This window comes from Xiphophorus maculatus, chromosome 16, assembly GCF_002775205.1.
Source record: "Xiphophorus maculatus strain JP 163 A chromosome 16, X_maculatus-5.0-male, whole genome shotgun sequence".
NCBI classification, from domain to species: Eukaryota; Metazoa; Chordata; class Actinopteri; order Cyprinodontiformes; family Poeciliidae; genus Xiphophorus; species Xiphophorus maculatus.
The window spans coordinates 4,371,058-4,384,575 of NC_036458.1; the positions used below are offsets into that span (position 1 = coordinate 4,371,058).

Consider the following 13,518-nt stretch of genomic DNA (forward strand, 5'->3'; position numbering starts at 1 on the left):
AGATTTTCTTTTTAAATTAGCAAATTTATTTTCAAAATATTTAATTACACAGTTACCTCAAAACTACATTACTGCAATAATATACGGATTTACGACGAGCTCTATGTTTTAAACATGATACAATAAGAAAACACATTAAAGTGACATTCACCTTCTTAATTAAACAAAACCAAAAAAATAAAAAATTTGAAAAGAATGTTCTTTTTACCATTATACATTCATCGTCTGCCTGAAACATCTTCAGACCGTCTGCATAACAAACATCAGAGAAACTGTTGCCATGGAGCTTATAAACTCAATAAACAGCCCGGCTCCAAAGCACCAGGATATCAAAAGGCTTTATGAGGGAGAGTCGGGCCAGGACTGAGCTGACAGAGAAACCCTTCACCTCCGTCCAACATCACACACACTTACTGCCTCACGTACAATCAACAGTTTTCTTTCTCCTGGCGTGAAATGAGCAAAAACTCAAGAGCAAAACCAACTCCAGTCAGGTTTTATTTGCAGAGCAGGTTGTCCTTAAAGAAAGATGGATGTAATCGCTCACAGTTCGTTGTGTTGAGTCTGCGAGGCTTCCTGCAGCCGCCAGGGGGCGCCTCAGAAAGTTGGAGGGAAGATGAAGAAAAATAGTATAGAATCCAATAAATCATATTGGGGGTTTTTGTTTTCAAAATTGATATGTTTCCATTATTTTCGTAATTCCAGTTTGTCCAATTACATGGCTAATGGAAAAAGCACCTAGAGACACAAAGATAGTCATAAAGACAGTCTTCTGTTACCTGGAGAACATTTCCAGAATTAAATGTGCCATCAAGATCTAGAGATACTGTGTTTATCTTTCGTCATATTGATTACTGCAGAATCAGCTCCAGGAGATCCAGAACAATTACATTAAATAATCAGCAGAGTTTCAATTTATCACATTTCCTGAACCAAAGCTGAAGTTTAGACCTTTTTACCAAAAGCAGGACATGCTAACCTGTGTGTCTATAGTAGCCAGTCTTCAGACTGAGACGGCAATTCACTTCTGTTTGGAACAAAAAAAAAACATTTAGACAGCCGGCTGTACGACTGTCTGACTTCACCGCTGGCCCCTGTTTCAGTTTGAGCCGCTGCCAGGAGCTCTCCAGACAGAAATGACAAAAAACTGCAACTGTACAGCTGAGAGAGGGAGGATGTTTATCCAAAAAACACAAGAAAAGCATTTAAAACTCTTAAAACACGAAAGCAAAAGTTTTTCTTTTTAACTCTAGAAAGATGTGAAATAAACTTTTGAAATGTTAGCGTATACACTGACTTCAGCATTGGGAAGAAACTCAGAGTTGCTGTGGATCATTTTAAAGGCGGTGAGTTTTAGAAGCATGTAGATCCAACAGCAGACACCAAATTCAACCCTGTGGTTAATATAAATACACAGTAACCCGGGGTCAAGATGTTTTACGCTAAAGAATACGGTAAGTAATTCTGAAAATTAAGAATTAAACATTAACCAATAGGAAGAGGAATCACACCTCCCACTTTATTTCAACCTTTGACCTACAATCTTCCCTTCTGTAAACAACAACTGCGCAGTGACTACTGTCCACTGCAGCTGCTCAGATCAAACCAAAATTTAAAGTTAGTTCATATAAACTCTTAGACGCCTTCCTGTTTCTGTCTCTGACGCAGGCCCACCACTGCAGCTCCTTCCTTTCTCTACTGTCACCCATCAGCTGCGACTTTGCACTTTGCCAAATATAAACCAGTTTCTTGGCCGAGCGACAAACTGACATGGGGAGGAGTCCGGCACGGTCGGTTCGGCCCAGGACAGGCTGAAGGACAAACAAGCAGAAAGGAGCGTTTGTAGTGAAACCTCGAGAGAACAACCCACCTGAAACAGTGAGTTTACTCCAGATTGTATCTTTTCAAACTTAACTGGCTCACCTGTTGTCTAGATTTTTTGCAAAGGGACCAGATACACTGCAAAAAAGTAAAATCTTACAGAGTATTTTCTTCTAGTTTCTGGTGCAGATATTTTTATCACAATTGGAATAAGACAAAACTAACTTGCAGGTAACTTTTCAGCAAGATATAGGAGCTTTAAGTAAATAATTCCTTAATATTAACCTAAAAATGTGCTAGATTCACTGGCAGATTATTTCCTTTAAAGTACAAAATTTTCAGTGAAATACTTTAACAATGATAATATTTAATCAATATTCAAGAATTAGTGACTTAAAACAAGCTCCTATATCTTACTTAAATGTTACCTGAAAGTCAGTTTTGTCTTATTTCAGGTGTTCTAAGATATTTGCACTAGACACTGGAAAAAATACTTGGTAAGACTTTGTGTTTTTGCAGTAAAAGTACTAGTTCAACTAATAGATTATTTTACTCAGAATAGCACATTTTTCCATGTTATAAGTGAAAAATCTGCTGGTGGAACCAGCACTTTTTAATATTAAGGAATTATTTGCCTATAAGAAGCTGCTATAACTTGCTGAAAAATTACTTGTAAGTTAGTTTTGTCTTATTTCAAACATACTAAAATATTTGCACAACTAGGAGAAGTACTTCATAAGGTTTTATGTGTTGGTTGTGTACCAAATCTGAAATGTTTAAATCAGTTACAGTGCATGTTATGACTGAATTAACTGTTGATTTCTGCCTCTTCTTACATTAGACCCTACACTTTACCACTCTAAGTTACAGTAGATCATTCAGCTGTGTTTTAGAACTGTCAAAGTTTTATTTTTACAGCAGAAAATACCTAATTCCTTCCACTCCTGCAGATGTCCTTGTCTCCAGTTGCTTTGGCAGCTCGGCGAACGCTCGCTGCTGCGTCACACTCCAGTCATGAGGGAGGAGGTGAGCGAGTCTTTACTGACCTGTTAAAACAAACACAACCGCTTTCATGTTTCAAAACTGTCCTGTTGTTTGATCATTAACAGAGTCCCTACACTTTCCCCACAATAAAATTAAAACACTTTTCAAGCATTTTTAAGGTCAAAAACCACAACTTAGCTAAATTAGCTAAATAAACAGAAACAATTTTCCCGCCATTGTTTTGGCGCCCGCTCTAGCGCAGCGCCTCAATCTATAACTACACATTAGGTCTATTGCACACAAAAAAGTAGGAGTAAATTTCTTCCAAATCACTCAGAGGTTTTTAGATTAATCTCAGACATTTTCTAGCAAATAAATTGGAAATGTTGAGCATGTAAAGTCAAAACAAAAGGAAATTTCTGAGCTCCAAAAGTTGAAAATTTGCAAAAGAAAAAGATGAAGAAAAAAAACTGTCATTTTGAAATTAATCTCAGAAATTAATTTCAAAAGAAGAAATTTTGAAATGTATGAAATTTTAAAGTTTAACCTTTTCTAAAAAAATTTAAAAAAATAATTTTAAAAAACCCTGAAATTTTTAAGATTATTCTGAGAACTTTTCTAGAAAAAGAATCTCAAGTTGAAAGTCTTTGAAAGTAGAAAATTAAACATTTTTGAAACTCAGAAATGTCTGTTTTTCTACAAAATTTCTTAATCTAAAATATGTCTTTTTCAAGCAATTTTGTGACTTTTGAAACTCAGAAAATTTCCACATTTTTTATTTAAAAACTGTATATGTCTCAAAGTTTCTGAGACTTTGCTCATTTTGTTCTCCTTGTCCGTTTTACCTTTGTGTCGCAAATGCAAACCCGATTTTTCGCCACTGCATTTGATCAATTTGTTTCCGCAGCAAAAACCTGGAGGATCCTGACCATCGTGCTGGCTTTCCCCGGCGTCGGCGTCTGCATGGCCAACGCCTTCATGAAGGCGCAGGATCACCACGAGCCGCCGGAATTTGTTCCGTATTCGCACCTGCGCATCCGCACCAAGGTGAGTTTGCAAACAGTTTTCGCGTTTTGATTTCCGTTTGAAACAACAGTAACTGTTTTATACTTATTTCCAGAGATTTCCTTGGGGCGATGGGAACCACACGTTGTTCCACAACTCCCACGCAAACGCTCTTCCTGAAGGCTACGAGGGCTCACATCGCTGATCATTATTATTATTGATTATCTGAGCTGCTTCGAATACGCCGACCAAACGGAAACCTGCACCGCCAACAATAAAACAACTTCATCCTGGATTAAGCTGCTTCCGTTTTCTCTTATTCATAAGAAAACGTGCATCAAGCATCAGATATCCATTATGCGTTTTAATATATTATATTAGAAATGATTTGTTGCCGTTTGGAACCAAATGTCAGCCAGAAATATAAATTCCCGAAACAGTTAATCTATTAATCGCAATTAATCGGATTCGACGAATTTAATTTTTCTGGCATTTAGCAAATAGAAACAATTTTGGTAATTCTAGCTGAACTAAAATAAGGGAAATTTTGTCTGACTTAACTTGAAACGGCGAGAGAAAAAAAAAGTCTTTTCATCATCTTTGAATATCTGGTTTCAACTGAAGTGACGAAATAAGCCAAATTTAGGCTTTAAATCAATGTTAGATGGCACTTTATTAGAAAACTGTGCAGTTTGAGTATCAAGTAAGAATGTTTCCGCCAAAAATTGTAAAATTTCTGTGCCTGAAAAGACGAAAGTTTGCTAGAAAAAAACAAAAATTTTTAGATTAACTTCAGAAATTTTCTAGAACAAAACTTGAAAGTTTGACAGAAATTTTTACATGTTTTTTTTATAGAAATAGTTCTGAGAAAAATCTCAACATTTGACGGTTTTTAAAAGCAAATTTTCAACTTTTCAAATTCAATTTTTTTTTTAATTTTCTAGACACTTTGAGACTTTTTGGCGGAAATTTGATGTCATGGTGCTGAACATACATTTTATGAGAGAAAAAAATAAACGACAGCAAAGTGGTGTGATAATATATTTATATGGCACAGATCATATGCTTCTTCCATTTAATATCATCTTTATATGCAAAATAAACACCAAAGAAATTAAATTTGAAAATAAAAATACAAAAAGAAAAAGCATTTTAACAGATTTTTGTCAAACGGACATTCTTCTTTGATTGCATCGAAATAAAAAAATAACGAATGCTTTGAAAATGATGGAAATAAAGCACCGCTCATTTATTTTTATTTTATTATCTGTGGTCAAAGTTTACAGATTTCTGCGCTCAGACTAAAGCCGCTGAAACGAGGCTCAGCAGGTCCCGCTTCAGAGTCTCCGTACAGTCGGCCTCTCTGGTCAGTCTGCGAAGGCAATCCGCAAACGGACAGGGTCGGTTCTGGAAGCCCAGCAGTACGGCGAGGCAGGCCCGACTCAGAGCTGGGTAGCTGTAGCGCTGGGAGAACCAGTACAACTGGGGAAGCGACACCACCAAACCAGTTAACGAGGGAGATTGATCCTCTTTTGAGTTGGACCCAGAAAGGTTCGTGTTCTGGTCCAAACTTCCACTGAGTCCAGTGAACGATGCGTCTCTTTCTTCCACTTTTTCAGGCAAACCGTTTAGTTTTTTGGTCGGGGCTGTCACCTCTAGCTCCGACGTTGGAGTAGAACTCTTCTGGTCCGGTTGGGATTTTACGATGTGGGTTTTGTTTGACTGATTGGATTGATCGGACCAAGATTTGAGAAATGACAGAAAAACTTCCTCCAACTCCCTCTGGAGGTCGAGAACCAGAAACCTGGATGCGCCGATCATCGCTTCGCCTAGCGGGGATTTCTGGAAACCTCCAGCTGAAAGCGACTCGGCCCGTTCCAGTCTGTCCAGAACCAGCGAGTTTAAAGTTTGACATTCCCCTCCGGTTTCCGGGTCCGAACCGAAGCGACAGCCGTGTAGGTAATGTAGCGGCGGCAGCAGCATACCTGCGCTCACATCTTTGATACGAATGGCTTCGTCTGCGTTGCACTGGGCTTCTTCTCCGAACCCGCCTCTCAGCAGAGCCCGGAAGTATTCAGAACCAGCTCCGGCCACGGCCTCCCGGTTGGCTGGGAACCGGGTCGCATCATCAAGTTCCAAAACCAGGTCAAAGTCCGAACTCGCGTACGGACAGGATGAGTCTTCGAGGCGAGGCTTCTTCAACGGCGGCGGGGAAGCTCCAGTAGGAGTCGGGTTTGGGTTCTTTTCTACCGGTTTGGGTTTAACGGAACCAGTCAGAGCAGAAAGGCATCCGAACAGGAGAGGGAAATACTGAGGCTGAGAAGTCGCATCTGAATCCGACTCGTCCTCTTCCTCATCATCATCAAATGCGCAATCCAAAGGTTTCAGCGCCGCTAGGAGACCGCCGCAATCCAGGAGGAGCTTCTTCAATAAAGATTTGTTGCTGTTGAACAAAAATAAAGTTACATTTCTCCTTAAAGGCGCAGTAACTTTTTTAAAAAAGTATATCTTTTAAAATATTTGTTGAAACTGTCACCATGTTGAGACAGTATGAGATAATATGTGAAAAGATCAAAAACAGTCAATCAGAGCCAGGAGGAGGGTCTTAGCGCTGTCAATCATGCTCATGTACTCGCTGCTAAATGTCCTAATGACAGAGAAACATCTTACCATCACAGGAAATTATTTGAATAATTGTGATTATTGAAATAATCGTCAACTAAATTAGTAATTGATTAATCGTTAACTGGAGTACACAGACTCAAAATCATACCATTTGCTGAAACAACAAAGAATTAGAATAAATATTCAAAAATAAAATTAAAAATGTTCTCTATACGTTTTGTTGCATTTAGTAAATATAAATAATTTTTGTAATTTTAACTAACAAAAAACAAGAAAAGTTTAGTTAAACTTCAGAAATTGAGATAAAAATTTGCCTGTTTTTTTATTAAATGTATGAAAATATCTGGTTTTAACTGTAAAAGTTTCCAAATGTGGGTTTTATTGCACTTTATCATTAAACTCTGCAGTTTAAATATCACTTTCAAAGAAAAATAAGTGCAAAATCATCCAAAATATAAAGAAACTGTCAACAGACATTTTAACATGTGAAAGAAAAGGAAATTTACACAAGTCAGAGAACAAGGTTTAAATGAAAACAGTAAGTTCCCATATTTAAAACAACGAGGTACTCGCCTGGTGATGAATGGCAGCGACAGAGCGCAGTTCTTCCTGTCTGACTCAGAACCGGACAGCATCACGTGGGTGAGAACGCCAGAACCGAACCCGGACTCACACTGGACACGCAAATTATTCAGCAGCGCGTCACCTACAAAGGCAGCAGGCGGAATAAATAGGGCTCAGTTCATGGTGCTCCAATTATAATCTCCATTTTCATAATTTTATATGAAGTATTTAATGTGGAGCTGAAGAAAACAATTATTTTAGTAATCTATTCTTCTGATGATTAATCGAGTAATTGAATTTAAAAAAAAGGGTACATTCTGATTTCTCATTTAACCACTTAAACCTTTCTATATTATATTAAAAATATGTTAAAAACAATGCAAATAATTCAATTACCTTTCCTAAATAAGAAACTGCCACAATATCCTTTAGTTTACACATGCTTATTTGTAGCAAAGAATGCATATGCAGCTAAACATAATACTAAATAAGAACTTAAATAAGCCCTTTCTGCTTCAGTTATCAGTAAGGCTAATCCGTTGACTATTTTTCCAATTAATAATTGGATAGCAAAAGGTGCTTAATAGCAGAATTTTACAGAATTTGAGCCAGGTAAAACTTAAATTATGCCAATAGTGGACTTCTGGGTAGAAGATATTTACAGACCAGGAAGACATTTTTTTTTTTACTTTAGTGCAAAATGTTTATATTTTGTTTTTAATACTGCTCTGAGTCTGTTTTTCTTTTACTAAATGGTCTTTTTTATGCTCCAGTTAACGATTAATCAATTACAAAATTTAATTAGTTGACAATCCAGTTGCAATAAAATGTTTATTTTCTCATTTAAAAAAAAAAATGAATTATTTGTTATTTTCATATTTTAATCCATTTCTAATATTGTATAAAAGGCTTAAGTAATTAAATAAAAAAACATGCAGAAGGTGCCAATTTTCTTATTGATTAATCATCAAAAATAATCAATTAAATGCCAGAATCATTGATTAATCGCCAGGATAACTGATTAATCAATACCTAAACCAATTACTTGCTGCAGCCCTCCTCCTCTTACCGAGCTGTTTCACTTTGGTTTTCACTCTGTCCGTCTGCCTTTGTCGTCCCTTTGACCCATCTTCATTTGCGCAGAGACGGTGGCGAATCAGCGCCACGGAACCGGTCCGAACCAGTGCCTGCAAGCAGCTCGGGTTGCAGCTCAAACGGCAGAGCATGCGGAAGCACCTGCTGCTGGGGTCCTGGTGCTGGGTGAGGTAGCAGAGCAAGCCGGACATGACGGCCGAGCTAACCAGCGCCGCACTGGGGTCACTGGCGTGCGAGAAGCGGGACAGCAGCAGCAGGATGGGCGACTCCGGCGTCCAGGGCTCGGGGTGGTAGGGGTGATGGTACCCGCCGGATCGGGGTACAGAAGGAGGGCTTTCTAAAGAGACTTTAGCTAAGGAAGCTGCTGAATGAGAGCGCCGCCGTCTCTGTGAAGAGGAGAACTTTGATGGGGAAACGGAGGAGGAAGCAGCCAGGGTTTGAAGATCGGAGGAAGACCAGGAGGAGGGTGAGGAGGAGACAGGTGGCAAAGGTGGAGCTGATTTTTTGAAAGCAGAGCTGGATGAAGGCGGTGTTTTAGGCGAAGGGCTGCAGTCTGGATTTGGGGAAGAGGTTTGAAACGAGGAAGATGAGGGGTGAAGACTCCCCCATTCAGCATCAGCACAGGAGGAATCCAGCAGCTCTCCTTCAGACGAGATCAACCCCTCAGAAAGCAACCAGGACCTGCAGAGACGACATTCAGGGTCAGCATTACTATGACTTTAATGTCTAGATATCATAACTTTAATCTCGGAAAGTCACGACTTTATTCTCATAATTTTATTTGTTCTTAGTATGGCCCTAACACTCCATCAGACTAAGAGGTTATTGTTTATTATATTTTATAAATATGTCCAAGTCTAATAATGCAAGAAAATTATAATTTTCTGTTTATTCAGTCACCATTAAATACATCTGACACACAAAATAATGTTAAAGTTTAATTACTTTTTGTTTAAATTCACCATATTATAAAAAATGTGGCCTTTTATGTTATGGAAAGACGGCAGACTCTTTTGATACAAGAGAAAACTCAGGTTTTTAATAAAATGGCCGCTTATAAATCAACATTAGATGAACTCGTTAATCAATTACTGGTCTGTCTGATTATGTTTTCCATACCTGAGGCTTAAGAAGCTGGATGAGCTTTGCTCCCTCCCGGCCTCCTCCCTCCTGAATCCCTCAGGCGGGGGGAAGTCAAACGACTCCAAACAGGAAGTGGGCAGCAGCTCGTTGTGAGCCATGTTGGACGCTGCGTTCACGTCCGCCCTCTCCGCTGCGTGTTCCTCTCCTCTTGCGAGCTTCGCCAGCTGCGCGACCAGAACAGGAACCAGGCCCAGCTCCTGCAGCTGCTCCATCGCAGACTCATCAAAAACAAAGTCCACACAGGCCAGGATGGCGAACCGGGACAGCGGGTGATTCTGGTAGGACGACAGGAATGTCATCAGAACCTCCAAACCGCCATTTTCTTTCACCTTGGCACGGTTCACCGCCTCTTTGCAGCACAAGCATAAAGCCTTGAGGAAGACTCCAGATCTGAGCGGGTCCTTCTTCACCTCCTCTGTGAACCTCTGAATGACCCCCAGCGACCCCACCAGCGGCCGCAAGCAGCCCTGAGAGCAAACGTTAGCTAGCGTTTTCAGCGCCAGCTCTTCGAAATGTTCGCCAGACTCCCCCGTCGCCATGACACCAAGCTGCGTCAAGACGCCGGAGCGGGAAACCTCCCTGGCGCATTCGACGCCGCAGCCCCTGGTCAGCTCATGGAGGGTCCGCAGGGCGGCACGCCGCAGGCCGGGGGGGTATTCTGGGGCAATAAGGGGGGCGAGGGCAGATAGTGTCCCCTGGGTGAGCAGCGAGAGGCGGTTGGAGGGCGAGTCTGAGAGGTAGAGCAGCGCGCGAGCGGCGGACTGGGCGCATTCCAGTTTGGGAGAGGAGTCAGAGGGCGGAGCGACGGTGGGAGACGACGGAGCGGACGACAACGACACGCAGAGGAGGAGGAGAGCAACGCCACCTAGAGGTGAATAAAAAACAATGAGAAATGTTTCATTCAGGCGTCCTGGAGTAGATCAGTGATGGGCTGCAACTAATAATTATTTGAATTAAAAAAAATTCACTGCAAAAACACAAAATCTTACCAAGTAATTTTACTTTCTTTTCTAGTAGAAATATAATATTACATTTGAAATAAGACAGAACTAACTTACAAGTATCTTTTCAGCAAAATATAGCAGATTCTGTTTAGTAGATAATTTCTTAATATTGATGAAAAAGTCCTAGTTCCATTGGCATATAAATTTATTTATAACAAGAGAATTGTAACATGTTATAAGTGAAATAATCTGCCAATAGAACTAGAACTTTTTCATCAATATTAAAGAATTATTTACCTATATTTATAAGTGCCATTAGCACATTCAGCAGCAACTACAAGTTTGATGGACAGCACTAAGACCCCCCTGGTTTGACTGGGAGCCGTTCATTTCTTCAAATGGAAATGGTAGCTCAGGGACATCAGTCAACAGACTGTCCAGGCCCAAATGCACACCACACTTTTCAGATTGCTATGTTAAATTTTGACTGTCTTTGAACAAGGCTGCACAGTATTACTGCTGTGAAATGTTTATCCTATAGTTTGCAAATTGCTTTAAGAGCAATTTGAATTCATGACACTTAGAATATAATAATAAACATGTTTTGATTGAATTCCCATTCTTTTGCAATATTATCATTCCAAACAATAGAAGTTAGTATATTGTGCAGCTCTGATATAAATCAAAATTAGGCATTACTTTTTGTTGTTTTATCACATAAACTCAAATAAAACACACTTTTACTGTGCACTGTATGGTTATATATGGAATTACTAACAGTTTTAAAGCTTCAGAAAAATAGAAACGCTTTACAATTACCAGCAGAGTGGATGAGTGCAGAGCTCTCTGGATCCATAGCCAAGTTCCCTAAAGCCCTGGCAGCCCGGTTCTGGACCGTCTCTAGAGCCACGTTTCTCTTCATTATGTCCACTATTAAAATTAACAAAAAGATTTTTAGATTTATTAAAAATCAATGACTGGGGTGGAAATTGCAACACACACAAAAAAACCTAAACAACATATAATGTAGAACAGGGGTGTCCAAAGTGTGGCCTGGGGGCCATTTCTGGCCCTTGAAAGGAAGTTGATGATAAAAATTTAGGCAACAAAATAAAAAACAACTGATGACCCAAAAAGTTTGGAAATTGTCTTTTTTTTTTAAACAAGAAACCCTTTTAATGTTTTGGATCTTTTATGATATATATAGTTCAGGGGCGCCGTACAGGGGGGAAAGTGATGACAATTCTAAGGGCCCCTGACCAACGGGGCCCTCCACAATTTATTTATTTATTTTTTGTTCATAGAAATAAAATAAAAATTTGGGGCCATGTCAATTACAAAATTAATCATATTGTATTTTCGAAGAATGTTTTTAGCAGTAAAAATGTTATGTTCCCACTCCCAGACCAAAAAACACACATCCATATTTGCCCTGAACCCCCTGGATCTGCATGAAATGGTTCGTTCCTGCTTGGAGCTTTAGGGTGACGGTGTTCAGCAGCAGACAGTGGAAGACAAGAACGACTGTGGCTGTCACTCTGCTGCTAAGAAAAATTATAAAATCAGGTTTTCAAAAGAATAAAAAATAGAGAGAGAAAAAGGCAAGAGTGTCAATTTATAACCCAGTTTTTCTCCTCCAAGTGGTGGGTAGACTGTGTGAGATTATCAATCATTAGCATAGTTAGCTTAGCTACAGACAGTTTGCCTCCATTTCGCTAGCATTTAATGAATTAAGGAAAAAAATTATCAAGATATTCATATATTTAACGTGTCCCTCTACATTTTACCACTGAACAACAGATGAGTCAGTCAGCAGCAGCTCTAATCCCCGTCCCTCCTGACCCGCCCTCTCCTAAGTGAAATTAAAGCTGCAGTATGTCACTTTTATAAAAATACATATATTTTTTTCACATATTTGTTAAAACTGTCATTATGTTGTGACAGTATGATATGAGTTAGATAGAAACGATGCGACAGCTAGTTCTAAGCTTGTGGCTTCTTTGTAGTTGTCATAGCAACTCCATAACAACTGCCTGCCAAGATGGCTGCCAGCTACAAAGTTCCTGGAAATGTGATGTCAGATGAAAACCATGTATACAGACTTAATGAAAAATTTGTTTATTGGTGAGCAGGTTAAACTACAGAAAATAAAAATCATCGTAAACTAACTTGTGCATTTTTAATTTAAGGAATTTTGTGGCCCACCAGTAGTTTAGATTTTCTAGTTTTGGCCCCCAAAGCAACAAGTTTGAACACCACAGAAGAAGAAATACTCTTCACTCACCTACAATGTTTATCCCTTCAAGCTTGCACACCTAGAGAGGAGAACATAAAATATTTTTAATAAGAGTCTAAAAATAAATAGGAATAAAGGTTTTCTGAGTGTGATCTCACCTCTAAGCGTGTCTCCAGCTCAGTGCAACAGTTGGCCAGGATGCTGAGAGCCAGGTCCAGAACTTTCCTGGAGCACTCGGGATGTTTGAGCAGGTTCAGCAGGACTTTGAGTCCACCTTTCTCCCTGAATCTGGCGATGCCTGCCTTGTCGCCCTTGATATGCTGCGTCCTGATGGCAACTAGGGCTCGCCACTGATGCATCTTTGACCGCTTGTCTGTGTCTTTGGATGGGACTGTCTGATGCTCAGCCCGTCCTGGTGAACCAGGTTCACAGAGGTGGGCCAAACACCAGGTCAATGAGGATTCTGGTGTCAATGTTTGGCCTTCTTTGGGGCTTATTCTCGGCAGCTTTCCGTCACTTTTCACAGGTGATGAAGCCATGACTGATAAAACTGGCAGGTCACGCGATAACTTATCCAAACTTTGCTATTGTTTGTTCACCCAGAACACCGTTAGGCATCACAGGACACCACCAGTGAAGCAATAAGGCACAATGTAGCATATTTCTTCACTTTTGACAATTGCAGAGTTGCTAATTAACTAGCAACGCTCTTGAAAAAGCCTAACGGGCTATGCACAAACTACAAATACCGATAAGACAATGGAAAGTTGTGTCACCTGACGCCGCACTCCCTGATGGGAAACTGAGTCCCCATCCACAGATCCGCTCCATTTAAAAAAGGCCTGGCGCTTGAGAAGGCCTAGAAACCGCTATTCGACGTAATTGGCGTGTATCTGCAATACGTTATTTTTTTTAATTCAAATTGTAAAGAAAATGTTCTATTTTCGCAATGTTATGTTACCAGAGATCGAATATATTTTGTGGGAAAAAAAGTGCAATCGCCTTCGCTAGCCGCTAACGCCATCTTTAGCCAAACAACAAAACGGGGGCGGTCTCCGGAGTGGAGCAGGGGCCAAAGAGGTGGGTCTGTGACCGAAATCT

The 13,518-nt window shown here is 39.9% G+C and overlaps 2 protein-coding genes across 2 annotated transcripts; one reads left to right on the top strand and one right to left on the bottom strand.

Annotated features, from left to right (window-relative positions):
- The first annotated feature begins 1,568 nt into the window (after positions 1–1,568).
- LOC102234042 (cytochrome c oxidase subunit 6A, mitochondrial) lies at positions 1,569–4,106 on the top strand. The gene is made up of 4 exons (XM_005810128.2): positions 1,569–1,878; positions 2,772–2,847; positions 3,713–3,852; positions 3,926–4,106. The coding sequence occupies exons 2-4, from the start codon at positions 2,772–2,774 to the stop codon at positions 4,013–4,015; spliced, it is 306 nt and encodes a 101-aa protein (XP_005810185.1). The 5' UTR covers positions 1,569–1,878; the 3' UTR covers positions 4,016–4,106.
- Positions 4,107–4,290: 184 nt separating this feature from the next.
- On the bottom strand, positions 4,291–13,459 carry armc5 (armadillo repeat containing 5). Its single transcript, XM_005810141.2, has 7 exons — positions 12,576–13,459; positions 12,466–12,496; positions 11,001–11,111; positions 9,214–10,102; positions 8,069–8,775; positions 7,009–7,141; positions 4,291–6,253 (listed from the first exon to the last, which is right to left on the bottom strand). The coding sequence occupies exons 1-7, from the start codon at positions 12,954–12,956 to the stop codon at positions 5,107–5,109; spliced, it is 3,399 nt and encodes a 1,132-aa protein (XP_005810198.1). The 5' UTR covers positions 12,957–13,459; the 3' UTR covers positions 4,291–5,106.
- Positions 13,460–13,518: the final 59 nt, after the last annotated feature.